The sequence below is a fragment of the Acanthochromis polyacanthus genome, chromosome 7 (assembly GCF_021347895.1).
Source record: "Acanthochromis polyacanthus isolate Apoly-LR-REF ecotype Palm Island chromosome 7, KAUST_Apoly_ChrSc, whole genome shotgun sequence".
In the NCBI taxonomy this organism is placed as follows: domain Eukaryota; kingdom Metazoa; phylum Chordata; class Actinopteri; family Pomacentridae; genus Acanthochromis; species Acanthochromis polyacanthus.
The window spans coordinates 12,649,600-12,675,598 of record NC_067119.1 but is presented as its reverse complement, the minus strand read 5'-3'; the positions used below and the strand labels follow the sequence as shown (position 1 = coordinate 12,675,598).

General features: G+C 41.5%; 1 protein-coding gene across 5 annotated transcripts in view; it reads left to right on the top strand.

Moving 5' to 3' along the window:
- Positions 1 to 25,999, top strand: part of LOC110960521 (rho guanine nucleotide exchange factor 28-like) — a 48,939-nt gene that overhangs the window by 20,737 nt on the left and 2,203 nt on the right. For 3 of the 5 annotated variants that reach the window (XM_022207780.2, XM_051950828.1, XM_051950830.1), the window contains 28 exons: positions 3,918 to 4,039; positions 4,220 to 4,602; positions 5,406 to 5,580; positions 6,122 to 6,233; positions 7,569 to 7,611; positions 8,593 to 8,682; positions 9,253 to 9,376; positions 10,174 to 10,318; positions 10,593 to 10,648; positions 13,701 to 13,758; positions 14,283 to 14,421; positions 14,865 to 14,995; positions 15,087 to 15,227; positions 16,296 to 16,546; positions 16,623 to 16,748; positions 16,843 to 16,960; positions 17,449 to 17,703; positions 17,786 to 17,862; positions 17,945 to 18,123; positions 18,246 to 18,343; positions 18,501 to 18,698; positions 19,816 to 19,947; positions 20,092 to 20,225; positions 20,309 to 20,356; positions 22,384 to 22,488; positions 22,620 to 22,784; positions 23,812 to 24,063; positions 25,314 to 25,686. In XM_022207780.2, the coding sequence (XP_022063472.2) occupies positions 3,918 to 4,039; positions 4,220 to 4,602; positions 5,406 to 5,580; positions 6,122 to 6,233; positions 7,569 to 7,611; positions 8,593 to 8,682; positions 9,253 to 9,376; positions 10,174 to 10,318; positions 10,593 to 10,648; positions 13,701 to 13,758; positions 14,283 to 14,421; positions 14,865 to 14,995; positions 15,087 to 15,227; positions 16,296 to 16,546; positions 16,623 to 16,748; positions 16,843 to 16,960; positions 17,449 to 17,703; positions 17,786 to 17,862; positions 17,945 to 18,123; positions 18,246 to 18,343; positions 18,501 to 18,698; positions 19,816 to 19,947; positions 20,092 to 20,225; positions 20,309 to 20,356; positions 22,384 to 22,488; positions 22,620 to 22,784; positions 23,812 to 24,063; positions 25,314 to 25,686 (4,230 nt within the window). The remainder of the gene's footprint in view (positions 1 to 3,917; positions 4,040 to 4,219; positions 4,603 to 5,405; positions 5,581 to 6,121; positions 6,234 to 7,568; positions 7,612 to 8,592; positions 8,683 to 9,252; positions 9,377 to 10,173; positions 10,319 to 10,592; positions 10,649 to 13,700; positions 13,759 to 14,282; positions 14,422 to 14,864; positions 14,996 to 15,086; positions 15,228 to 16,295; positions 16,547 to 16,622; positions 16,749 to 16,842; positions 16,961 to 17,448; positions 17,704 to 17,785; positions 17,863 to 17,944; positions 18,124 to 18,245; positions 18,344 to 18,500; positions 18,699 to 19,815; positions 19,948 to 20,091; positions 20,226 to 20,308; positions 20,357 to 22,383; positions 22,489 to 22,619; positions 22,785 to 23,811; positions 24,064 to 25,313; positions 25,687 to 25,999) is intronic. The other 2 variants (XM_051950829.1, XM_051950831.1) reach the window with 1 other exon arrangement.

The following is a 25,999-nucleotide window of genomic DNA, read 5'->3' as shown; positions in this document are numbered from 1 at the left end:
GCTTTTGGCATCTTAAGGACACACTGTCGTGTGCATGAATGCAACCCACTGAGGAGTCGTGCCCTCATCTGACAAAAGGTAGGCCCACAGTTTAACACATGCCTTCATATATGTAGGATCGGGCACCTGCAGTTGATAATCGTTTTTTGTTTAGGTGTCACTGAAGAAGTAATTGAAACGGTGTTTGCTTTGGTTCATTATGAGAAACTGAACCGGAATCAAGTTAATACTGGTACTTAAACTTGGCATCCAAGTTTGTTGCTTCATTGTTAGTCATGGGAGAGCTTAAGTGGATTCTTAAAATAGTGCAAAATTAAACCATAGTGGTTAAACAGTTCATTGCTTGTGTGCAAGTGGCTTTGTGTTTGTTGAGAAGACAGAGAGAGAGAGAAAGAGTGAGAAACTGAGAGACAGACACAGAAGAAGATCGTGTTACTGCCATGGCTGTGTCATGGCTCAACTCCAGCGGTCTTTTCCTCGTCTTTCACCATAAACCTTCGCAAGATTGTCCATGTTATTGTTTGGTAATTGTGATTGACGTCGGCACATTTCATACACACTGCCTGTCTGTGCTGCTCTTCCACCAAGAAGCAGAAACAGTGGCACTAAATAAACCTTTTAAACTGACCATGTAGTCTTCAAGGGGGATTTAAACATTTTGAGAAGTCGGCTGTGGTGTAACAATGCACCTGTTGAAGTGAAATGTGATTTCAGGTGTACAGAGCCACAAGTTTATTTCTCCATTCTGAGAAGTGATCACTGCTCACTCTGGCTTTACCTCTTCCTGGCTCTCTCGACTAGGGTGACGCACCAAAATGTAAACACAATGGGAATGTGATGCTTGGACCGGGATGTTTGACCGCAGGTGTCATAACTCAGAGTGGGTTTGTGGATTTTGGTGGACAATTGCTTTTATGATTTAAACGTCCTGAACACTAAAGTTAAATAATTACTTCTCCCGCTGTTATGTTTCTTTTAGACTCGGCTTGTTATTTCACTGTGATCCTAATTTCTCTCCGCTATCTCCAAAGTAATAGTTGTTTAGTGTGATTAACTGACATCATGAAAGAAGGGACAGCACGGGCAAATAATCCTCGCGTACTCATAATAAACAAGCTGAGGTGTTTATACAATGAATAATTATGATTATTTTGTTTTTGCCAAACAGCTTCTAAAAAGAGCGAACCCTGAGAAAGAGCCCTTGTGACAGCCCTGCCTCCCCCCTCTCCATCCTGCCTTCCTCCATCTCTCCCTCTCTTGCCGTCTCTCCCAGGGGTGTGCATGGGTTGAGGGGTCACTCTCTGTGTTTAACTGCCCTGGTCTGGAAACCTGGCACTGACTGCTGTCTTTGTCTGAGTCTCTGTAGAGATCCTTGGTCTCTCTTTTACTTTCTGCAGCCACTCCAGGCACCGCTACTGTATAGGGTTGGCTCTCACTCAGGGACATGCTCTGAATATCACATCACTCCAAATATATCTTCCACCAGCAAAAATCCTATATAAATAACCCCACACATGGCTCTGCATTTCTTGAAACTCCCTTTCAAGCGGCAGCATGCGGACGGCAGCGTCTGTCTCGGCGATAAAGACAGAAAGATTGATTTAGTGCAGGTCTAACTTGTTAGTAATATGAACTCCCTGCCTCTCTGTTATTTCCCCAGTTAACTAATGTTAAACACAGATCACGCTGCCTGACAGTAATGTTCACTGAGGCAGTGTTTATGGGTCAGAGGTGTGTGAATGATTGAGCCCATGGCAGCCAGCTGTGGCTTTGGACCGGGCCCAGAACCTGAACTATTAGGCCTGCCTGTCAAGTCCCCGAAGTGGGTTTATATGAAACGGTATCTGCTTTCAAATAGCAGCTTGACCCACATCCAGGATCTAACCCCCCTCCGTGGATTTGATGTTGGACTAAAGTTAATCCTGTGATACATAGTGGAAGGTCTAACGTGACTGTGTGCAGGTATAATGGATTTTGATTCAGGTTCATATACAGAGTAATGTTTTCACGTGGAACTAAGAAGGTCCAGACATTTCTTAACTACAGGTTGTAACATTTTGCAGCTTTCTACTTGAGAGACTTCAGACTTCAAAACTTTTCAGGATTGATGTGGGGTGCTCTGTTTATGCTGCAGTAGTCAAGTTAATTCATTTATATTAGATGGGGATGTAACAGGAATCATCTGGTGTCCTCATCAATGTCTGCCTGACTCCCTGTTGCCTCTCAGATTTATTGGACTTACCGCCTACAGGAAGCACAGCCAATTGTTAGTCTGATTTATTCTCTGTTACAAATGCTGGACATCTCCTCTCCATTCTGCGGTGCTGGAAGCCTGGAAACCATGGATAAACTGCAGATTCCTTTGTAAAGAAGACTGTTGAGTCTCGTTTTAATAACTGTTTAACATGCCAAAGACATGTTTTTGCCCCGCTGGCATTGCTGGAGGCACAACTTGGCCATCTTGAGGTGAGATGGTCATTATGAGCATAATAATATAACTGAGCTAATGAGTCTGCCTCTTCTGGTTAGTGTGACAAGTGCTGCACCGGCTGCTAATGTGATTAGATTTTTTTATTTTTTTTAAATCTCGAATGAATGTGCAGTGTGAAATCTCTTATTCAATGCTGCAATTCAGATGTACAATACAGTTATAACCCGTAAGCCACTGAATTTGTAGACAGCCTATTGCTCTATGCCTTTTTAGAGACTGCACTGGAGCACTGAGAGAAAGCTGGTGGATTTCTGAAAAAGTATAATTAGGTGATAGGATTTTGTTTGACCTACTTATGACTTGTTTGGTTTGATTGGAGTTTTAAAGCCAAAAACTTTTTTGCTTTGAAGATCATTGATTTTGAAGTTGATGTTTCTCAAAGGGACACTTTTTGACTGATGGTAGACCAATAACAGAAAAAAAACACTAGTAAATGAAGTCTGTATCCCAGATTCATGTTTTATTGAGGTGCTTTTCTTAGCGTTCAATCAGGGTTCAATCATACAAGTTCAGACGTAAAACAGGCTGCATAGGGAGTGTGGACATGGGATTTAACAAAGTTAGACAGAAAAGAGTTCTATATATTAGAAAAAAAACTGTGGAACCTACTTAAACTAAAAACACTCATACGTTTGAGCTTTCTCAACCTTGAAAACAGCAGTTGGCTCACAATTTAGTTGCTGTTTTGGAGCTTTTGATCATTTCACATGCTCCTCATCTGCAGTCGGAGCAACTGCATTTGTTCAGACTCAAACATTTAAGCTACTTTTTTTCCATGTTTGCATCAGAGTTGAGTTTTTCAGCTTTGTAGAGAAAATCCTAAACTATACTTGACTGTAAATGTCTCATCAAAGGTTTTGTTGTCATGTGTGTCGTGACTGGCAACGTTTAGCTTCTTTGTTTATGTGTGTAAGTTAGTTTCTATCCCAAAATACCTTCTAAGAAATTTTGTTGTGGAGAGGGTGTGCGTTTTACATCCCAGAGGGAGCTGTGTGTGTGTGTGTGTGTGTGTGTGTGTGTGTGTTTTCAGAGCAGGAGTGTTTTCTCCTGTTTAACAGCAAAACCAGACTGCTGCTCACAGTGACTCCACTGTGTTGAAAGGGTTCCTCTCAATGCTACTGTGTGCTCACCGGGAGTTATTTCCACTCGCCTGCCGTATCGAAGGCAGGGTGGGGAAGAAACATGTCTACAGAAGTCTGCTCGCAACTCCATGCACACACCAATTCACGTGTGTGTGCAATGAGCCATTCAGGCAGACACAGACACTCACACAGAGACTGTTAGTCCTGAACAATGACATGCAACTGCCCAGGATGTGTATGTCACTTCCTGTGTTTGTGAGTTATTTGGCGTTGCTGTGGAAACCAAATGTAATATTGAAAAATCCCCTCTCTCTCTCTTTCTTTGGCTTTTTCCCTCTCTACAGAGAAAAGCCAGTCCATCAGGGAGAGCCAGGCCTCATCCCCGACTCTAGCAGCAGCTGCCAGGCTGTCAGCGATGATACACGGCAAAGACCAAGTTTACGCCAACGCCATGCTGGTAGACCAGGTGAGTTGTGATATTTATTTCTATTCAGCTAGAGTGAAAAAACAATGTTTAGCAGTGATATCATTCATAAAATTGGCAGACTTGGCTCAAGATGTGAAATGTTTCAGTGGACGAGCTACAAATCAGGCAGTAGAACGGTTCCGGTTCCTTCTAACTGCTTTCTCACCTTTTCTTTTCCAGGTGGACGACGCTGACATTAAATACCGCTCTCCAGGGGAGGATGAGGTCAGTCCCACGTCCCACGTTGGCAGCTCCTGCTGGGATTCCTTCTCCGTGACTCCACCTAATTCAGGGAACTGCTCCCAGAACCGGTACCCGTCCTCACCCCACAACGGGCTGAGAGGAGTCCAAGACCCTGGCCCAGAGAGTCACAGGGAGCCATCCCCTCGCATCTCTCCCCCCTCTCCCTTTGCTTCCTCCCCATCTTTTCCTTCCTCTCCCCTGGCTTCCGCCCTTCGTTTGTTCGAGGGAGCACAGAGGCGTCAGACGCAGACATGCTTGCCAGTTTCTCCGGGTTTGAATCACAAAGGATGCAGCTTGACAGAGTCAAGCCGGGGCCTGAGGTAGGAGATGATTGCTGTTAATTCTCGATTTAACATCAAAGTGTGAACTATTTTTATGAAAGAAATTTAATAACTGCCTCCAAACTGGATTAGTTTTTTATTGCATGCAGGCTGACCTACTTTTCTTAAAAAAAAAATCAATGCAGCAGATCGTTAAACCTCTGCACCAGATTTGAAATGTGTTGAATCATAGGCAGTCTTCTATTTAACCTGTGCTAAGACTATTCCGTTTGGAATTTCAGCAAAACAATTTTGTGACATTTAGCGCAGTGTCTAGTCAGTGAAGGTGTGGAAAGTGACAGGAAGCTCGAATACAATTGAGCTGTTTGTCCGTTGAAGTGAACATTCCTTCCAGTTTCCTCAGTGATGCAGAATCTGGCACAAGCCATCAAAAGGCTGCAGATTTGTCCATGATGGCCATCCGTGGTAATTCTTAGGTCATAGGGGTGCATCTGCCTCGGTCTCTGCAAAATAGTGCAGCTCAACACAAACCGGCTTGTTGTCTTGTAATCTTCTGGAGTTTAGACTTTAAATCTTTGACCAGATGTTGACATTATGATCCTGTCAGACTTGTGTCTGAGCAAAGCTTAATATGGGTCTGTAGTTTGATCTGGTCTTGTCAACAGCTATACTCAGCAAAAGTGAGTGTGTGACAACTCTTGACTGTCACAAAGATTCTTCAAGTCTCCAAGTTTGTTCTCACCCTTAATGCAGATTGATGTAGTAGCAGCCACTGAATAATTTATCGTACTGCGGGATTATAACCTCAACATGTGTGTGTTTGTATTTCTGTGCGTAAACAGCCCCAGTCTGGAGTGTGACAGTGGAGAGGAGGACTTACTGGGACATTCCTACCCCTGCTCGTCTTTAAAGCAGCAATCCATCCTGCAGTCCAGCTCAGGAGAGGAGAGGGACTCCTTTGATACGTCACCAGATTTTAATCGTGCACACTCCGACATCACACAAAAGTCCACCAAGGTTAGACCTTCATACTTCTGTTTGTAGAATCCTGTCTGGCTTGTCACAAGATATTTGTACAAATTCTCCGCCTTTTGGTTCACCAACATCTTTGTTTCAAATAACAAATTAAAAGAGTGATTATATGAGTATATTGTCCTCTAGACTGGAGATTATTCTTGCTGAATGCTTATGTCTATGAAGATTTTACCGTCTATCTTTTACTAGGTCACCTGTTTTTAGGCTCTTTTCATTTAACTCAAATAATGTCTGCCATTATTTTCTGTGTTGCACTTTCATTCATTTATCAATTTTGCATAAAGGTTTATTGTAAAAAATTCAGTACAAATGCAATTAAACAATGAAGAGTCATGTCTGACATCAAATGCAAAGTCTGCCTTACTGACAATCAGTAATCAAGATAAGCACACACTGTCAACAGCTCAATAAAGTGGATAGAAAGTCAGAGGTGGGTGGAAAATGTCAACCAGGCAGGATTCTGCTGCTCTCCGGTTTTCCTGAACCTGTGAACTTCTGCTTTCTGATATGTTTCTTCACCCAGAACCCAGAGGAAGCTGAGGTTCGCCTGCGCTCCTACTCCTACACCTCCCCTAAAGCGAAGCCGTCACGGCCTCTGCTAAACCGAGACGCGACTATCACTGATTTAGCAGAAGGTGAGTGAACTATGACTCCTTTGCCCTGCGACCTCTGTGTTCCCAAGAGCCAGCTGAATGGACAAATGTGCCACATGTCCAACAGGGGGGAAGACCAGACAGCTGTCATAAATCAGCTGAAGCTCTCTGTGTGTTTAGCATCAGTTCTGCGTTGGAGTAAATATGAATGTGCAGCATTAAGGCCATGCTCTGTCCTGTGTAGATGGAGCATTCAGCAGCAGTCGCTCTCTACTTCAAGCTTTATCTCTGTCTAAATCCCTCTCTCGTCTCAACCAAGTTAGTAAGTACAAGAGCAGCATCGGACAACAACCTGGTTGGTCGGTGGAGGCATTTTGGTGTCTTTTCGCTCTTTTTGATACATCATGGGACCAACTGGTGACTAACAAGAGCTGCACAATTAAAAGGCACAACTGGTATCTTTGCCCTCTGTAAAACATATATTTGAAGAAGATTTAAAAACTTACAGTGCAAAACACAATCACTTTGCTGTAAAATAAGTATTTTCCCAGATATTTTCTAGAGCCCGATCAATAAATTGGTCCACCAGATTTTGGTTTAGGCATATATGTTGACCAATTTGTGCTGAATATACATATATATACATATGAATATTCGGCAAAAATATCAAAGTCAACATTTTTTTTTCTCCTAAAAATCACTTTCGGCACTGGCCAAGTATCGGCTGGGCTCCATGTTTTGTTTTTTGTTTTTACACAATTTTGCAAAAAAAAAGATGTTTTTCACTGTTGGCTGAATTATGCAGCTCTGTGGTACAGTTTAATTCTTGGTGGTGAGCACAACACTCAATGTGTAACAAGTTATTATCTCAGTAAGGAACAGGGTCACTATTATTTTGAATTGATCAAAAACAGACTGCAAAGCTCAATGTTAAGGGTTTTTTTCTTAGTAAAACAATAGTCATCTAAAAACTAATTCATATATAATAATGGTGGAAAAGTAGGGGATTAAGGTTTTGGAAAAATGCTCAGCTCCTACAGATCATCTGAATAATGAGTTGTTTCTGCTCTGAGGGTTTTTTAAGCTTCCCTTTGGGTATGCGTTTTGTCTCCCTCTTGGTTTTTAATTTTTTTTTCCATCTATGCTGTCATCTGGATTTTCAGGACAAGACTTGCTGCTGTGTTTATTCTTTCTCTGGAGCTGTTTGCTAGATCAGGACTTGTCTAATGATCCCTATATTTGTTTCAGCTTTAATCGGGGATAGTGGTTTTTTAATCTTCTTAGCTGACTTACTTCTATCTATAACAGTATTTTCAAATGTTTTGGTATGCATTTCTGGCTTACTAATTTGCTCATACTCGTTATTATACATTACAGAACAGAGAGCGTTCAACCTGACTGAGACGCCCCGAGAAAAGAGGTAAAACCAGCGTATCATTTCATGAAGCTCAGGCCAGATCTGCTCAGCTGTGTTTAGGGTATTGCACAGAGGTTCCTCCCTTTTTTAGGCATCGGTGTTGACCAGCGGTTAGACACTGGCTTAGATGGGGTCTGCATGTGGAAATGTGTGTTTGTGTGTGTGTCTCTTTAGTGTTAAGCCTGTGGTTGGAGTCTGAGTGTGCAGGATGTGACATACTTCCTGTTGCGAAACTGGGGCCAGCATATACATATATACATATATATGTATATTCTCTGATTGCAACCTCAAAATAACCCTCAATAAACAGCCAAACTCAGGGCTTCTTGGATGTCAGACCTCAGAAACATCTCACTCATTTCTAGACCACATCAGCAATACTGAATTTGCAGCATGCGCATATTGTAGTATTTACCATAAGTATAGATTTTAATGGTTAATTTCGGATTAACATGTGCTTCACAGTCCTACCATGTAACACATTTTGCTTATTTGGATTTCATTTCAGAAATGCCACTTCACCTTGTTCATTTTACAGCTGATTCCATCTCACTGCCTCATAAGCTCATCATGTGTTGCTGGTAACCATGCCTTGCTAACAGAGGAAACACTGTAGAACATCATATTAGGCAATTAAATTATCATATCAGAGCCTTGGATTATTGCGTTAGAATAAATCACTTTAACCGTACAGTAATCACAACACCAGTCTGATCAGACTCACAAACCATTTTTGTCCATCCAGTATTAACAAGATGTGGATACTACCTCTGCATAAAAGCATCAGCTATTATAACGTATGACCTACCAAAGCATAATGTAACATCATTGTGTCTGTCCATATTTGAAACCTGCAGTCATCTTAATTTCCAGACACACATTGTTAGTCAAAGAAATGCTCTAATTTTTAATATCACATTTTGAGTTACCTAATGAGCTGAGACACAACAGCAACCTGGTCTGAGGTGTTCTATATCCATGCAGGGTTTTGGGTTTCCGTAAGCGGGCCCAGTCAGCAGAGGAGGAGAGCAGCGCATCGCTCCAACACCTCACCCTCACAGAGTTCCTCAAAGAGTATGTTTTCACCAAAACGGCCTCACAGCCATGCATGCGTGGCTTAACTCATTCTAACCCCGCCATAAAAATCATTCCTCAACTCATCCACTTACCACATGGATTCTTTGCAGCTGTATTTGTTGATGTAGGGATGTCCGGAACTAGATTATAGCACTTTTTATGACAAGTTTGATGTGATGTTGCATGTTTCTCTTCTTTACGTTCTGTCATTATTGCCTTTCACCTAGAACGACCAATGTAACTAGTTGCTGTAAATAGTTGACACATTATTAATTGCATTTTGCCAAGGTCATACTATAAATAGCAGCCACTAGAGTCCATAGTGACTTCCAAGCATGCCAAGCATGTTGTTAAGAGTAATAATCTGTAGACCAGGGGTCCTGGAAGACTGTCTGGACATTCTTTCATTCCAGCATGACACCAGTGTACCTGATTATTCAACTCTTTCTAGTCTATTAATAAAATAGTGACTCATATTAGAAACAGTGTGCATGTTTGGATTAGAGCCTCACACAGGCCAAAGTGATGTAAGGAATCGTGGTGACAAATATGTTCACACTGACACAGGATCGAGGATGAGGAGTGGGATAAATACATAATTCCATCTAAGGTCGAGTCGGAAAAGTACAAAGTCAGCCGGACCTTCAGCTTCCTCAAGAGCAGGATGTCCAGCACTCGAAGCAAGACCAAGGTGAGGTGGCAAAGTGGACTCCAGTGGAAAATATGATTCTTGCTGGCTAAGATTTACCCCACATGTGTTTAAAACGTGATTGAAAATCCCTATACTTGGTCTTTATGATAAAGTAAAAAAAAAAAGAAAGCCACAGCTGAAAGGCTTCCCGGAGTAGCGCAGTAAAAAGCTTACCGCCTCTGAGACAAGCCAGGTCAGAATTCCTGCGCTGGGGTCCCATTGTCTGAGCGCGGTGCCTTTATTTGGCGAAGTAGAAAATTCCCTCTCTTCAGGTCTTAGCAACAGGACGCAATGAAAATATTCTCTTACATAACATACAGACCTCCCTCCACACAGCGTGAGGACCCAAAACACATTCCGTAGTATTCTCTTAATCTTGTGAACACGTGTGTGTTCGAAGACATGTTTCCATGTATGTACAGACACATGATGCACACGGACCGTCGAAAAACAAACACACACTCTTACACTTCCTTGTAAAGTTTGATAAGAAAATAAACATTGCTCCATCGCGCACATACGCAGAGGAATCCCCCAAAGGCCCTCCTGAGGATAAAACATCAGAACAGCAGCCGTCCCCATGGACCTTAACTAAGTAAACAGAAAAGCTCGCTCAGGGGCCTCTTTATCTCCTCTGGCTTCACTTTAACAGGTGTGTTTCAGCAGGAGCATGGCTTCTATATGCCTCCTTCTCCCATGTTATTTCTACTTTGGTGGTTTTACATGATAATGGGCATTAACTGCAGTAAATGTCAGCTGAATGAGAAAATGAAAAATATTTATGGCTTGTATTTTAGGTGAAGGGGAAAGAGGTGAAGGAGGGAAAGGAGAAGTCAGGAGTTGCTAACGGACACCAGTTTCTTCCTGTAACTCCATCTGGTCCTGCTCTCTGTGTGGCCTGTGATAAGTCTGTTTCTGGGAAGGAGCTGCTGCAGTGCTCCAGTGAGTATTACACTGTCAGTGGTGTTGTTGTTTTATGTCCTGTGGTGGCTGAACTGTTTAGGCTTTGTTTAAATTTCTTCGCACGTGCTGCCTTGATGTTTTGTTCAGCAGAAGACATGAAGTCAATTGCATTCCTTCCATGAAGTCAACGCTGCTCACGAGACGCAGCGCAGTTTGACAGCCATCTGGACACTGACTCCAGAGATGTGGTAATTGTGTGTATTATCAGTTAACTTATGAAATTAACCAAGTTTTCGTCTTCCTTTGCTTACAGATTGTTTCATGAACGTCCATAAAAACTGTCGAGAGTCTGCTGCGGCCTGTGGAAAGGTAACCGTCAACATCACGCATGCCATTTGATCTCTGAATCAACAAGCTAGAATAAGGATTTCAAAATAGTTTAAAGGAAAAAAAAATCACCCTGAAAGACTATACAAACATTTAAAAAACAGCTGTTGGTGACAGACAATGCATATCTGGGGCGACATTGAGTTTGATCTATTTTAAAGAGCCCATAAAATATTTCTTTTCGTAGTTTTTTCCATTTGCTTTAGAGTGTTATATTTTTGCACATGGGAAAGATCTGCAAGCTTACAAAACCAGAGAGTCATTCTCTTCCACTGAAAAAAAACTAACACTTATCTGTCTGAAATGCCTGATTTTACAACCTAGCTTTTCTTCTGTTGCTTATCTGCATCATCATGTAACACATTTACACAAATGAACAAACCATTATCAGTTTCCCTTACCGTTATTTCTTCATTAGAGGTGCTTCTGCAACTTCTAAAACTCTGACACTACCGTTCAAAAGTTTGGAGTCACTTAGAAATGTTGCTATTTTTTTCAATGAAGATAACATTAAATTAATCAGAAATACAGTCTAGACATTAGTAATGCTGTAAATGACTATTCTAGCTAGGAATGGCAGATTTTTAATGGAATATCTACATAGGGATACAGAGGAACATTTCCAGCAACCATCACTCCTGTGTTCTAATGCTACATTGTGTTAGCTAATGGTGTTGAAAGGCTAATTGATGATTAGAAAACCCTTTGCAATTCTGGTAACACATGAATAGAAGTGTGAGTTTAATTGAAAAACATGAAATTTTCTGGGTCACCCCAAACTTTTGAATGGTAGTGTATATCTGGGGATGCTTTAAAGCTGCTGTCCGGAGTTTCCGTTTGTTTTCAATCTATGTATCATTTTTTAACAAAGCTTAAATGTGTTAGTCTAGTTCGATACTATAATATAAAGTTAGAATAACGCGATATGAAAATTTATTCCTGAGCTCCGCCTTCCTCTCATAGACCCCCATGTTATTCCAAAAAGCGCCGGTTGCTGCCGACCAATCAAGTTCGAGCTTCAGCTTTGTCATGCTGTCAATCAACGGTTACGCGCACAGCAAGCAAGCCCATGCAGAGGTGGGCGAGCTACGCACTACGCAACCGCGCGCACATTTGTTTTGCTTGTGGAGGAGAGAGCATCAGGGCTCAGCAACTTCCAGAAAAGTTACCAATCCCACGGCTTGTCAGGCCAAGAGACTGCAGGACGTTTTTTGGCTCGGGGTGCTCGCGTCGCTCCCCGACCACGGCCTCCATAGCCCGCCTGACGGCTTCGTTTAGATGCCCGACCTCTGGAGGAAGATGTTGGGGCGTCTGGGACATACTCTTCGTCAGAGGAGTCATGCAATTCTGAACTCTAGATAGAAATAAATAAACAATGTAACACATATACACGCGTAAATGCACTAAGTTTGATAAACAACGTCATCGAGAGGGATACACGAGTGTAATCACATATTGAAACTTTACTAGTTCGTCCGAGCAGATTCATGTTATTTTGGTATTAGGACAAGTTAGACTCAATACAACATTCTAACGTAATTCCTTTATTATTTACTAAATGTACTAAATGTAGAAGAGGGGAAAACAGCAAAACAGGCGAGATGCTGCAGCACTCCGGGCACTTCTCTCATGTACGGCGCGCGTGCACAAATAAAGGGGCGAAATCAGAGGGAGGGAGGGTGGGACCAACAGTGTTCTGGGAGACGCTGCGATTCAAACTCCAGACAGCAGCTTTAAGTACCTCACTTTTTTTTTTGCCTACCAGACCAGTCACAGCAGACTTAGGTTTTCGGGAGGTGGGTCTTAAAGAGACAGTAGCTAAAACAGAGTGTTTCAGACAGAGAGGGATAAGAGGTGCTGCAGCAATGTAATTTATGAAAAAGGTAGTGTGTTTTTGAATTTTAAAGCATGTAAATTCTAGTAGGAACAAAAAGTAATCATAAACTTATAAATGTATATATTATAGGCTCTTTCATTTTGCTCATGATTAGCAGTGCAGACACAAACAGTGTGGTGGTATTTTACGAGATCTGACACAAAGAGTCATGCTAATGCTTACTTTTTTATGGAGTATAATTTCATGAGTGACACAATTTCTCAGTAGTTCAATTACTTGACATTGTTATTACTAGTAGTTTGCATGAACAGACTGTAAATCTGTCACATAAACGAATTTAGAATTTTAGGTGTCCTGTGGCGTTTTCTTGTAAACAAGGCATTCTTATTTATGGGATTCTCACTAAAGTATGTTTGCATTGACCTTGAGGGGCAAACAAAGTGCATTTCCTCCATCAAAAAGCATTCCAATCCTATGAATATTTGAAACATTTGTTTTTGCATGCATGCATTATTTACACCCATGCCTACCACCTATTGTCAAACCACATACTGTGAGCTTGTGGATTTTCACATGTGTTGCTGTGCTTGTTAATTATATGGACAAAATGGTGACACACTGGTAGAAACATTGCTTAAATACACTTTCTGAGCTGAAAAACTGTCACTCTGCAGTTGTGGCTATGCTATAGCTAACACTTCCATAAATCAAACTTGCCACTCAATGTTCTGGATCTAATTATTGCGATATATATATTAATATGATTCCTGGGAAATATTTTTAAAAATTGGTCACCGTTGATCAACTGTGTCAAGACACGCACAGTTGAGCCGTCCAGTTAAAATCCCCCTTTTGTTTATGGTTATTCATTTTGTCTCACCCTGTGTCTCCTGTCAAGCTATGCTTTTAATGAAGGCAAAATGCCAAAAAAGAAAACTAATCTGAAGTAGAGGTTGGCTGAGAGGAAGTAGATCACAGGAAGAGTAAATTCCAGTATGTGGTCACAAAGGAACGCCTGGAATGTTTTGAACATCGTCAGCTAGTGATGCACAACCACAATAACTGAGGGCAGATTCAGCTAGGCATAAATTGACTCCAATATTGACTGAATTTCTTGTGCTACAACCACAGCATCTTGTTATTTATAGTACAAGGATTTGCAGCTGCTCATGTTAATATGATTATGTCTTCCCCCAGAAGCTACAGGAGAGGAATGCACTGCTGATCAAAAGCAAGACCTTATCTCTCCCGCAGAGTGAGTTCTTCCCCCACCAGTGTCCTCCCTTGTCCTTTGATTCATTTAGTTTTCACCTGTCCTCCCTTGTTTGTACACTAGTGGATTAAGTAAGCCATTGCTCCTCCCTGGGTTCTTGCAGGTTAAGAAAAAAAAGTTAAATTTTAATCTAGCTCAGTGGGGGACCTGGCCTGGATTGTGTTTATGTGTTTGTGTATGCCTACAGTGGTTTCTGCTGCATGAACAGGATCATTTTATTTCTTAATGTGAATCTCTATGTCTTCACTGAATATCTGATATCTGGAAAAGGTGTAAAGGTCATTTATAATCACCTTCATTAACTACAACATGTTGTCACAACTGCAGGCTCTCTGCCCGCTTAAACAGCGAAAGAGTATTGTGATCCATTTGCTGTTACAGTCGATGATTACACAGATACAAACAAAGCATCTGAACACTAAATAAAACACTTGAAGTATTTATTTGTGGAGTGGGAAGGCCTCCAAAGTATGACTAATAACTCTTCCTGTTTATCTTCCCTTTAGACTCTATGAAAGACAACTCTCTAGCCTCCATTTTTACTCCTTCTTCCTCATCCTCATCTTCACTGCCAGCGATGACCAGAGAGAAAAGAGAAACAGTCGCTCCTCTCTGCAAAAGCCTCTCCATCTCCATAGACAGCAGGTAAAGTCAAGGCAATACTTTTATTTGGACTGCCACATCACCACCACCACCACCACCAACAACAAAACAATTTAATCAAATTTTACATTTATTTTGACTTAAATAGATTAATTTGGTATTTTATTTTATTTCGGGAGGTTTTCAAATGTGTAAATCCTATAATTTTATTATTGAGTGGGTCAGATAAACCGGATAAATTAATCATTTATCACTAATCTCTTTTCTGTGGGAACGTCTTTCTTTCTTCCTTCCATTCCGTCCTGTCTGACACAAAAAAAAAGTCAAATTTAACTTCAGCCTCCAAAACTATCATCTGTTTCAAAATGCTGAAATAAATAAAAGCTTATTTTTTGTATTTTATAAAAAAATGCAGTCTAATACATACACTCTGTCTTTGTCAAGAAGCTTCATATTTGATTCTTACTTGTGCTGATCCTCTGCAGGAGGCTGAGTGATGCAGCAGTGGTGGATGCTGACTGCAGCGTCACAGTTTGCACCAACAGCTCTTTGTCTGATGAGGGGACTCCAGTCACAGCGACTCCCCCGTCCACCGACCTGCCAATCACCACACAGGGTGAGGAGGGGGACTTACGGCGTGTGGTGGCTGCATCAGTTCAAACAGTGATTTAGAACTAAGACATTGTTCATTATGTGTGTACCTACAGATGCTGTCGATGCTCCTCTGCTGAGTGACCTGTCAGCCGACCTGCTGGGACTCGATGCCGAGTCGTGGAGTCTCGCAGTCAGTCCAGAGTTTTGTAGGAAACATGACAGGCACACGGTCAAACGACAGGATGTTATTTATGGTGAGAGTCTTTCTTTCTTTCTTTCTTTCATCATATCATCAGTTTCCAGTACTATTGTATTTTCATGTAAATGTCCACTTCATATTTTACGTTCTCTGTCATTATAAAGCAAATTTGGTTGATTAAAATCAACCTTGAGCCAAAGAATCAAACCACCAGAGGCTCGAAAACTTAGTTCTCAGAAGTCTGCATCTTATTAACATTTGATCCTCAAGTTGAAGACAGTAAAGAAGAGTCAGTGTCCCTGGACTCAGATGTATGATTACAACACTAGCATCACATCTCTGATCTTATCTGTTATCTCTCATCTTTGATTGGTCCAGCACAAAACCAAGGCAGACACAGCTCAGACAGTTAATCTATGTTTTTTTTTTCTGACTCAGACTTAATCTTATATTTATACTAGTTTTAAAAACTGTGTATTAGACAAAATGAGACACAATCTCTATCTGTGATTTAGAGATGGAGATCAAATTTTCTGGTCTTGCGTTAATGCAATAACTCGGCAACAGCAATGCACATTAACTCTCTCCAGCAGTTAATGTGGCCATGACAACAATGTCAACAAAAGGGAATTAAACCACATTAGAACCAGATTCATGTGGGGACACGCTGAGAATATTGTCCACACTCTATTTTCACGGTTACTCTAAACATTTTTATCTATAGAAAATGTAATTTCAAACAGAAAATGTTACACTTCATAACATGTTGTACTTATAATACAATTTAGGATTGGATCTGGACTGACTTTCCCCACATTCTGAGCTGGCCTTTGACAAATACTGAGATACACTGTCCATACTTACCACTGTAAATGTTTTCCAAAGATGCCCTTTTTTGTCTGCATCCAGTGTAGACTTCTGTAAAACATGTATGGTCAATCTTACCCCTTATTAGTGTTAAGATGTTAAAATCCTACTCATTGTCAGCTAGAGTAACCCTGCTGTTCTCTGAGGTTTATTTTGAGACTGTCAGAAACCAACAAAACCATCAGCAACTGTATACACAGACATTTCCACCAGATGTTTCACTACCCATAATCCACTGTTGCTCTTCACCATGCAGAGCTGATGCAGACGGAGCTGCACCACATCCAGACCCTGACCGTCATGTCCGAGGTGTTCAGGAGAGGAATGCTGGAGGAGCTGCAGCTGGACTGGGACTGCGTAGCTCGGATCTTTCCCTGCTTGGATCCGCTGCTGCTCTTCCACAGAAACCTCTTCAGAGCGTTGCAGGAACGCCGGCAGGCCGCAACGGAGATTGACAATTCCCGAAATTACCTCATCCGTCAGATTGGCGATATACTGCTTCAGCAGGTTGGTGAAGGTGGATTCCTGCTCATAAATACACACAAGTACGCATATATACTCAGCATCCGATGCTCTCTGTCAGTTCTCAGATGAAAACGCTGAGAAGATGAAGCAGGTGTACGGAGAGTTCTGCAGTCACCACATCGAGGCTGTCAATGTCTTCAAAGAACTGAAACAACAGAACAAAAAATTCCAAAATTTTGTCAGAGTAAGCTCCTGTTTTCTGACCTCCCACAGTTTTATAGCAAAATGTTTCAATTGAACAGCTCATTTTCTCATTTTTAAATTTTCTCTGCTCACAGCAACAGAGCAATAACTCTCTGGTCAGACGAAGAGGAGTCCCAGAATTTATCCTGCTGGTCACTCAGCGCATCACAAAGTATCCGGTACTGCTGGAGAGGATACTACAGTACACTCAGGGTAAATCAGCTCTACTGCTTCCGAAACAAATATGCAAATATATGCCACTCTTGAACTTGTTATATATTCTGTGGAACACAAATGGCACATTGGGTATTTTGGGTATTTTTTAAATTCTTGTATACCAAATTTTGGTGTAAAATTTGTAACATGATCCTGATTATGATCATTACATATAAAGTGGCAATATGCAGTTGGATCAGTAAAGTGTCACAGCAACTGAAGTGTGTTTTGCATGATTAGAGAAAATGATCAATTTTGCATTCTGTTTTTTAGGGGTTCAGTAAAGATGTTGCTTCTTTTGTGTCAAATAAAAGTTACTGGATGTATAAAATTGTCATGTCTTAAACACAATCGATATACAACAAGACTAAAGGTTTCTGTTTTTACATTGAGTGCTGCTTAATTGAAAAACTGTGTGAATAGTGGATGGTTTTTATGACCTCTCTGCTACTTCTATTACACTGATCTGCTATTTCTGCCCACAGAGGGAAGTCAGGAACACTCAGACTTGTCAAGTGCTTTGGCTCAGATCCGTGACGTGATCGCAGCTGTGGATTTGACTGTGAATAAGTATGAGAGGTGTCAGGAGCTGCAGGAAGTTCTGGCCAGACTGGAGAACAAGAGCTTCGCCAAGCTCAAAAACGGCAAAATGTTTCGCAAACAGGACCTGCACAGCAAACACAGGGTTCTGCAGCACAAAGGGCTCGTCTACTGGAAGACTGCCACGGGGCGTCTGAAAGGTGTGTAGGAGATCATTTGCACCACTAGGTTTCTTTTTTTGTTTTGAGATAACCATTCTACACGTGTGTCGTCTTTTTTCAGATACTTTAGCTCTTCTTCTCACTGACGTTCTGGTTTTCCTGCAAGAGAAAGACCAGCGCTTCGTGTTTGCTGCTGTGGTGAGAATCAACCCAAACAATTCTATGAATCAATCTGATCCTCTCCATCCTTCAACCCATTTCTTTGGCTTTACTCCTTCAGGACCAGAAGCCCCCAGTAATTCCTCTGCAGAAGCTCATCGTTAGAGAAGTAGCCAATGAGGAGAGAGGGATGTTCCTTATCTCTGCCTCCTCTGTGGGGCCAGAGATGTACGAAGTTCACACGACCACCAGGGAGGAGAGGAATGCATGGATGAGACACATCCGCCAAGCTGTAGAGAGGTGAGCACACGTGGTTCAAGTCAAGTCCACAGTGTTTGTCCTGCTTCGAGTCTGTGTGTGCCTAGTTAATGTGTGTAAATGTTTGTGTCACTCATTACCTAACCTATTGGTCTACATGGCAGCTGTCCCGAAGAAGAGGAAGAGGAAGAGCGAGCGGCTGAGACAGAGGAAGCCAGGCAAGCTGCAGAGGTGAGAGTCCAGAAGATCACCAAGTTCCAAGGTAAGAAAGTAAACTATGCATGCACTAAAAATCTCAATTGCGTGTCTGTCGGGCATTTATCGATATCATGGAGAGCTTGTGTTGTTACAAAACATGAAATAAAATCCTGTGATATAAACCATAAGCAATAATAAATCCTCATCTTTGTTTTCTATAGAGACACTGTTGGGTCAGGATCAGCGAATCTGCAACAGCCTGGAGGAGAAGCTGCAGCTTTATGCTGAGCTCACAGAGTTAACCCTCCGTTCACCAGAACCTGCACCGCATCGCCACCTACTGGTACAACCTGCACAGTACATGGACAGTGAGACGCCACAACCGGCCTCCTCACTGCTCACAGCTGCACTCAGAGAAGGTAAGAAACGTAAAGCTGTGTGGCTGCAGAATTCACAAGCTGAAAAATGACACATGATTATGACTAGGGGTTGACTGCATAAAGCTTTTCGGTTTGGGGCAAATCTACTGTGGTGAGTACTGTGTTTCCCCCTCGTACGGGAGCTGCACTGAGGCAGACAGAGCGAGCCTTCAGAGGACAGTCAAAACATCACAGAGGATTGTTGGCTGTCCTCTCCCCTCCCTCATGGACATGTACTCCTCCTGGTGCCTCAGCAGAACTCAGAACATCATCCAGAACAGTTCACATCCCGGTTCTCAGCTTTTTGATCTGTTGCCCTCTGGAAGGCGCTACAGATGCATAAAAGAGAGGACAAACAGACTTAAAAACAGCTTTTTTTCCCGAGAACCATCACCACCCCTGAACTCTCAAATGTCTCACACCCAGCCAACAATATATTGTAACTGTGCAAAAGACACCACTACCTCATTCACTGTTATTTATATTCACTCTATCTTTAAGATTTCCTGGCACTGAAAAGGATAAGCTCTGCAATCTCGTTATACATTGTATTGTATAATGACAATAAAGAATATTCTATTCTATTCTAACCAAATTTAAGTCTGTACCTGGGAATCACTGTGGCAAACTTTATCTAAGAATAAGGCTTTTATACACAACGATGACAGGATTGTTATAGCCAAATTGTTAAAACTTTCATACATTTAACTTCTCTCAAACTCACTAAATCCATCATTATAGTAGATTAACAAAGGTTGTTTATGCTTCTTTTGGCTGATCAAACATCTTTTCAGGCTGTGTTGTGCAGTTCTTTGCATTGACAACTCCTTGTTTTGATGTTTTTCAAGGTGTACACGTATTTAGTCAGCAAAAATCCAGCTTTGTAAAGTGCATCAGTCTAAACAAATACGGTATTAATCTTTTGTTTTAAATAGGCCTGTATATCTATCTCAGAAATGTGTATACCGTAAATTGGCCAATTTCTGTACAAAAAAGTCTGCACACTGTCCGATAGGAAAACAGAAAATTGCAACTAAATAATTTAATATAAGTATAGCATGCTGTAGAGTTATTGTAGTATGATCATAAGGTTTGACAATATTTGTCTTTCCTGCAGCGGAGAACCTGATCACCATCCTTCAGGCTCGTGATGGCCTTTCTGTTCAAAACCAGAGCTCTCCTGTCCGAGGACCAGAGTGCTGCAGCTACAACAGCCACGGCAGCAGCATTCAGGAGTCTCCCTCTGAACGTGAGTCACAGACATAAGCTGCTCTTCTAAATGACATTTTGTTAACTTTGTCTTTGACCTTTGCTGATGTGGGCGAACCACATATTATAATATGTGCAAGCCCTGACATTTACCACATACCTTCTTCTTTCCATGTCCCCACAGCGGATTATCTGAGCACGCTGAGTATGAGCTCTGCCTCTCTGGGATCAGACAGCGAGTTAACAGGGCTAGACAATGTGCTGTGGAGCTCAGCTGTGGAGCTGAGAAAGAGCGACACCAAAGGGACACTCATAAAGGTTGTACTGCTTTTTGAGCATTGTTTGTTAATTAAAAAAAAATCTATCCTACTGTTCCACTGTGCTAACACACTGTTCTATAGGTGGCAGAGAGTGTGCAGAGCCTGACTCAGCTTCTCTACAGTCTGCAGGTGAGAAGAACCCACAGCTCATAACCAAATGAGTTCATATCTGGTTAGAATGAGTTAATATTTAGTACTGGACACAGTGTATATACATGGAATATAAAAAAACAAAGTGCACATTATAGTATTGTTGATAGTCATGTGACTGCCATGGAACACTATTTTCTTTCTCTCTAGAATAATGCAATATTTATAGGTTTGTTACCTTAAATAGAATGAAATCAACCTTAATCTGACCTAAATCTATATCTGATAAGGATTTCCAAGGGATATGCGTTCAATAGACTGAATTCTGACAGAAAACACTCAAAAAAAATGCTGCCAAATTCAAACCTTTAATATGACAGTCATGGAGATAGATTTAATGAGAACATTAGGAAGGACTGTGAACCCGAGCAGAGAGCACACAGACGAGGAACTGAGGCAGGAACACAAGGTGGATTTATTGTACAAATTAAACCAGGAGCGAGTGGGAAGTGAGCTGGGGTTGTCTAAAGCAGTGGTTCTCAACCCTGTTCCTCAGGACCCCATGTCCTGCATGTTTTAGATGCTTCCCTGCTCCAACACACCTGACTCAAATGATCAGCTCGTCATCAGGCTTCTGCAGAGGCTTGATGACGAACTGATCATTTGAATCAGGTGTGTTGGAGCAGGGACGCTTCTAAAACATGCAGGACATGGGGTCCTGAGGAACAGGGTTGAGAATCACTGGTCTAAAGAAACTAAGGGGGAGTGACGGTCAGGAGGGGAATCCGGGACTGCAGAGGGCAAGCTGGGTTGGGGAGACCGGGCGGCTGAGTCGGCGATCTAAACAGGGATTAGTACAAGGCTTTCTCAAAAATAGAGACTTGCAAAAGGCGGCTAGAGCAAACTGACTACTAGAGCAGAGTTTACGATCTGGCAGGGTATGGTGTTTGAGACCGGCTTTTATTGCGAGGATGATTCTCAGGTGTGCCGAACCACAGCTGCCCAGAGTTCTGTGGATGAGATAATTAGTAATGGGTGGCAGCTGTGGAGGACAGCTCTGCCAGACATCAGAGGGAGAGAAAAGGAGGTCAGGTGGGGGCCCTGGTAGACTGGACATCCATCCATCCTCTATACACCGCTTTATCCTCATTAGGGTCGCAGGGGGTGCTGGAGCCTATCCCAGCTGACTCGGGCGAAGGCAGGGGACACCCTGGACATGTCGCCAGTCTGTCGCAGGGCTACATACATAGACAAACAATCACACTCGCATTCACACCTACGGGCAATTTAGAATAATCAATTAACCTCAGCATGTTTTTGGACTGTGGGAGGAAGCCCACGCATGCTCAGGGAGAACATGCAGACTCCATGCAGAAAGATCCCAGGCCCACCCCGGGATTCAAACCAGGGATCTTCTTGCTGCAATGTGAAAGTGCTAACCACTACACCGCTGAGCAGCCCGTAGACTGGACACCTTTCCTAAAGAAAAACGATTATCAGACACTTACATTTCTGCATTTATGTGACTCTTTATGCATCGCTTTGTTCTTTTTCTGCACGTTTTGTGGTGGAAATGTCTTCAGAAAAAATTCTGAAACCAGATGACAATTCAAGATATAATTGAATCTGATGCAATAAAGCATTCTGTCCTGCTTTCAGATATTAGCTTCTGCAAACAAACATTTCTCATTGAATTAGTTTAATTAGTTTAGTTAATTCAGCATACATATTGGCAAGATTTACCGTCCATGCATGTGGCACCTATTCACGTTAATAGTAAGGTAATTTAGTTTGATAAAATTATAGATTTCTGCTCATGTTCAAACATTTCTATATATTTAGGACATTTTGCACATATCTGTGTTTGACCTGTCAGAGGTTTTGCTGCAATGAGTAAATGTTGTAGAACTTTTTCAAAATAAAAGCCCTCTGCCTTTTTCTTGTTTTCATTGGGAGGACGAGTGTTCATTTCCTTTGCGTTCCCTTTGGAATTTTCAACTATGATGTCAATGCATATGTAACAGGTAGTAGCTTGAGTGTGATTAAGTGTTTTCTCATGATTGCAGGCTGCTGTGACGCTCCAGGACAGTTGCTATGAAGTCCACAAACTCCTTCTCCAGGAGGGAGAAAGACCTCAGCTCCGAACCATCACGTCTCTCCAAAGCAGCCTGGTATCAGCCACATACTATTAATATTAAAATAAAAACACATACCATAAAATCATTGTTCTCCTGCTAGAGTTCAGCTGCCTCTTTTTGGAACATCGACAACAAATGATAAACCGGTGTCTGTTGTCACCCAGGAACAGGAGAAGAACAGGAATATTGAGAAGAAGAAAGAAGAAGCGGAAAAGAAAGGTTTAGAGAGGAAGAAAGAAGACGTGGATGATGTTCAGAAACTCCATGTGAAGTTGAAACAAGAGCAGCTACGTTGGGACAAAGAGTGTTCAGCCAGAGAGAAACAACAGGTGAGCTTCCTGCTGATGCTCTTTAAATGTGCTCTCATGTGTCTGTCAGTTGTCCTTCCAGGCTGTTTTTATTCCAGGCCAGTTCGGTGCGACACATAAAATATCTTCTTGTAGTGGAGAAATAGTTCACTTGATTTGTGCTGATTATGTCATGTTTCAATCGTATGTGTAATCGTTCAGAATTTAATTTATGATTTCTGTGTTTTATATGCATTTTGCTCATGAGCATAAATGAGAGAAGTAGAATTTGAATTTGAACTTTAGCCCAATCTTTGATCACGATGAAAACAGGCTGCAGTTTTCAGAAACTGAAGAGAAAAACAAAGTGCCCCTCCTTCTCCTCTGTTCCTCTTATCAGGCTGACCTTGGTTCACTGCGGAGATGTCCTCTTTTGCTGAGAAAAACAAGAAAAAAAATCTTATTTCACATTTATTTAAGCTGTAAAATTAGAGCTAAAAAACACCTTTAGTTGACATGTTATATTAGATTACTAGAAAATACTAGAATATAGAAACAGTTGTTTACGTAAAAAGTGAAGGATGCCACAGATGAATAACACCTGCCAGATAAATTCACCCTCATGATCAGATATTTTCACATAGCTGTTGATACCATCAGTACATAATGTGTAGTAAAGTTCGGATGTTGTTTTGTGGTTAAGTGCTTTAACCTAATTTGCTTTTGAACACATGTTTGTACATCTGCCTGTTACAGATCTGTGCATCATTTTCTCTCATCAGCCTCCATTTATTGTGTTTTTGCTTGTGCCTACTTTTAGATGAGTGCAAAAGCAGGAATAATGCACACCATATAGATTTAAATATACAAACCTAAATGTAGAACAGATCACTTAAGCGTGGTAAATGTTTTTAAATATGGAAATCTCAATCTCATTTTGCATATTATTTGCACGTTCTAAAGCTTTTAGTTCCAATCAACTAACAGAAGTTGATTTTACTGGAACCTCAGGACGATAGATAACTAGTGTCTTATGTCCCTGATGTGTATAAGCTTTGTATTCTTACAGAGTGAACAGGAGAATGAGCTGGAGCAGCGAGAGCAGCAGTGTCTCCTGGAGGCCGAGAGGCTGCGGTGTGAGCGTGAGGAGCTCAAGGCTCAGCTGCTGGAGTATCAGCAGAACCTGGACAGACTGAGGGAAGGCCAGAGGAGCGTGGAGAGGGACAAGGAGAGGATCGAAGCCCAACAGAGGCTGCTCCAAAGCTGGAGACACAACCGCCAGAGTAGCCTGCCTGTTACGATACCGCTGGATGGATACAAGGTGAGGGAGAGGAGTGACGTCAGGGTGATAGTGTATTATAGCAGGGGATATTAAAGCACAGAAAGAGGGAAGGAGTGGTGTACAGATGAAAATGTTAATCAGGATCCAAGCAATCAAAAGTGAAAAGGGTCATTTCATCTCAATTCATCACATTTTTAGAACAAACTTGACTATTTCTGATATATCATATACTATGGATAGATATAAAGATAGTAGTACAATTTCAGCTTGCTACATAAAATAGTTTCTGAGAAACTGTTTTCACTTTCAAGCACGTTTGTTCGCACACTGAAATTTGAGGCTATGTTTGGATGGCAACATGGCTCGCTTTTACCTGTAGAGGAAAATAGCCTGACATTTTCACCTGCACTTATTGTCCGTTATGCAGTGGATTCAGAATCTGCAATATTGGACAAGTAGCTGAAATAAACTCTAACATGGGTGAATATGAATATAAAGTCTCATGCTAATGACCTCATGATGATAATTCCCCCCCAAAATTAGACAAAACTACATAACAAGTCTCCTCCACATCAATATTTGTGCCTCCAAAGTTGTGTCCAATAATGAACAATATGCTCATGTTAAAAATGTTTTGCTTGGATTAGCCGATCTGGTGATATTTTTGTTTTTGTTGTGTAACTTGCCATACCAGTTCAATCAGTTGTAGAATTTTAATGAAAGTATTTTTTTCCTATTTTTGTGATCAAATATTTCATTTTAAAAGTTATTCTATTTGTTTTGTATTATTGTGACATGCAGCTATATAGTATGGTACATAAAGTATCACTTGTTGACTTCTGCATTATCCTTTTTTGTTTGTTTTCAAAGATTGCACGTCATCATGACTGCAGTTTTTTTTAAAGTATGTGTTTACACACCCATAGTCAGAAACTGTTTGATCTACTTGTTCAATATTGCTGATTGTAAATCAATAGCTTGATGAGAAATAGCAGTGAAAATTCCAGGCTTTTATCTTTAATGGTTCCTAAGATATTGTCGTTTAAATTTAAATGTGCAAAACAGTGTGTGTAATTTAAAAATCTATCCGTATTTCAGAAAGTAATTGATAGATCAAGCTAACATTTCACAGATACCATTTTCATTATCACCAGACAAAAGCTTCAAGCAAATCAGAGATGGTTGAACAGAAGGTCCCTGATGATTTGAGATGGAAAACCCCCAAAACAAAACACTAAACCCTTTTAAACAAACCGTATCATATCTGCTTTTCTGCTGTTGTTTCAAAGCCCCAGGTGACCAGCCACAGCCGCTCAGGCAGCCTGGATGGTAACTGTTCGGTGTATGAGAACGAGGCAGCTTTTCTCGCCTCCCTCCAACAGAACCACCTCCATCAGCCCACCACCAACAACCAGCATCTGCTCTCCATGCAGAGGAAGAACCACGATGGGCCTCTGCACAGCTCCAGCTACACCGCTAACCTCGGCCTCAGCGCCAGCCTCTACAACAGCCTCAACACCCTGCTGAGCCAAACACACAACAAACAGCCTCTGGATGGTCTGACGTACCCGAGTTACAACCACAGCTGTCCACGACCTCTGAATGACTCCATCCAGCCATTCAGCAGCAGGGTCACCGCACAGCCACAGAGGACCAATAACAGTAAGACGACTCACTATACTGCATATGAAATCATTTAAAACTGTAGAAACCACAACGTGATACTGCATTTGTATGAGGGTACCTTAGACAATTCTTGGTCTCACCAACAAACTTCATATGAGAAAGATAGTTCTTGCATTACTCCTCAATATAGTCTCCTTTAACTTCAATACACTTGGTCACTGATGTTAAAGCTTGGAAGAAGCCTCCATGTTCTCCTCAACAGCATGTAAGACTTAACTCTGAAAATGACAACTACGCAAGTAGGATTTAGTTTGCAAAACATATAAGTCACATGGTACAGGTTGGGTAA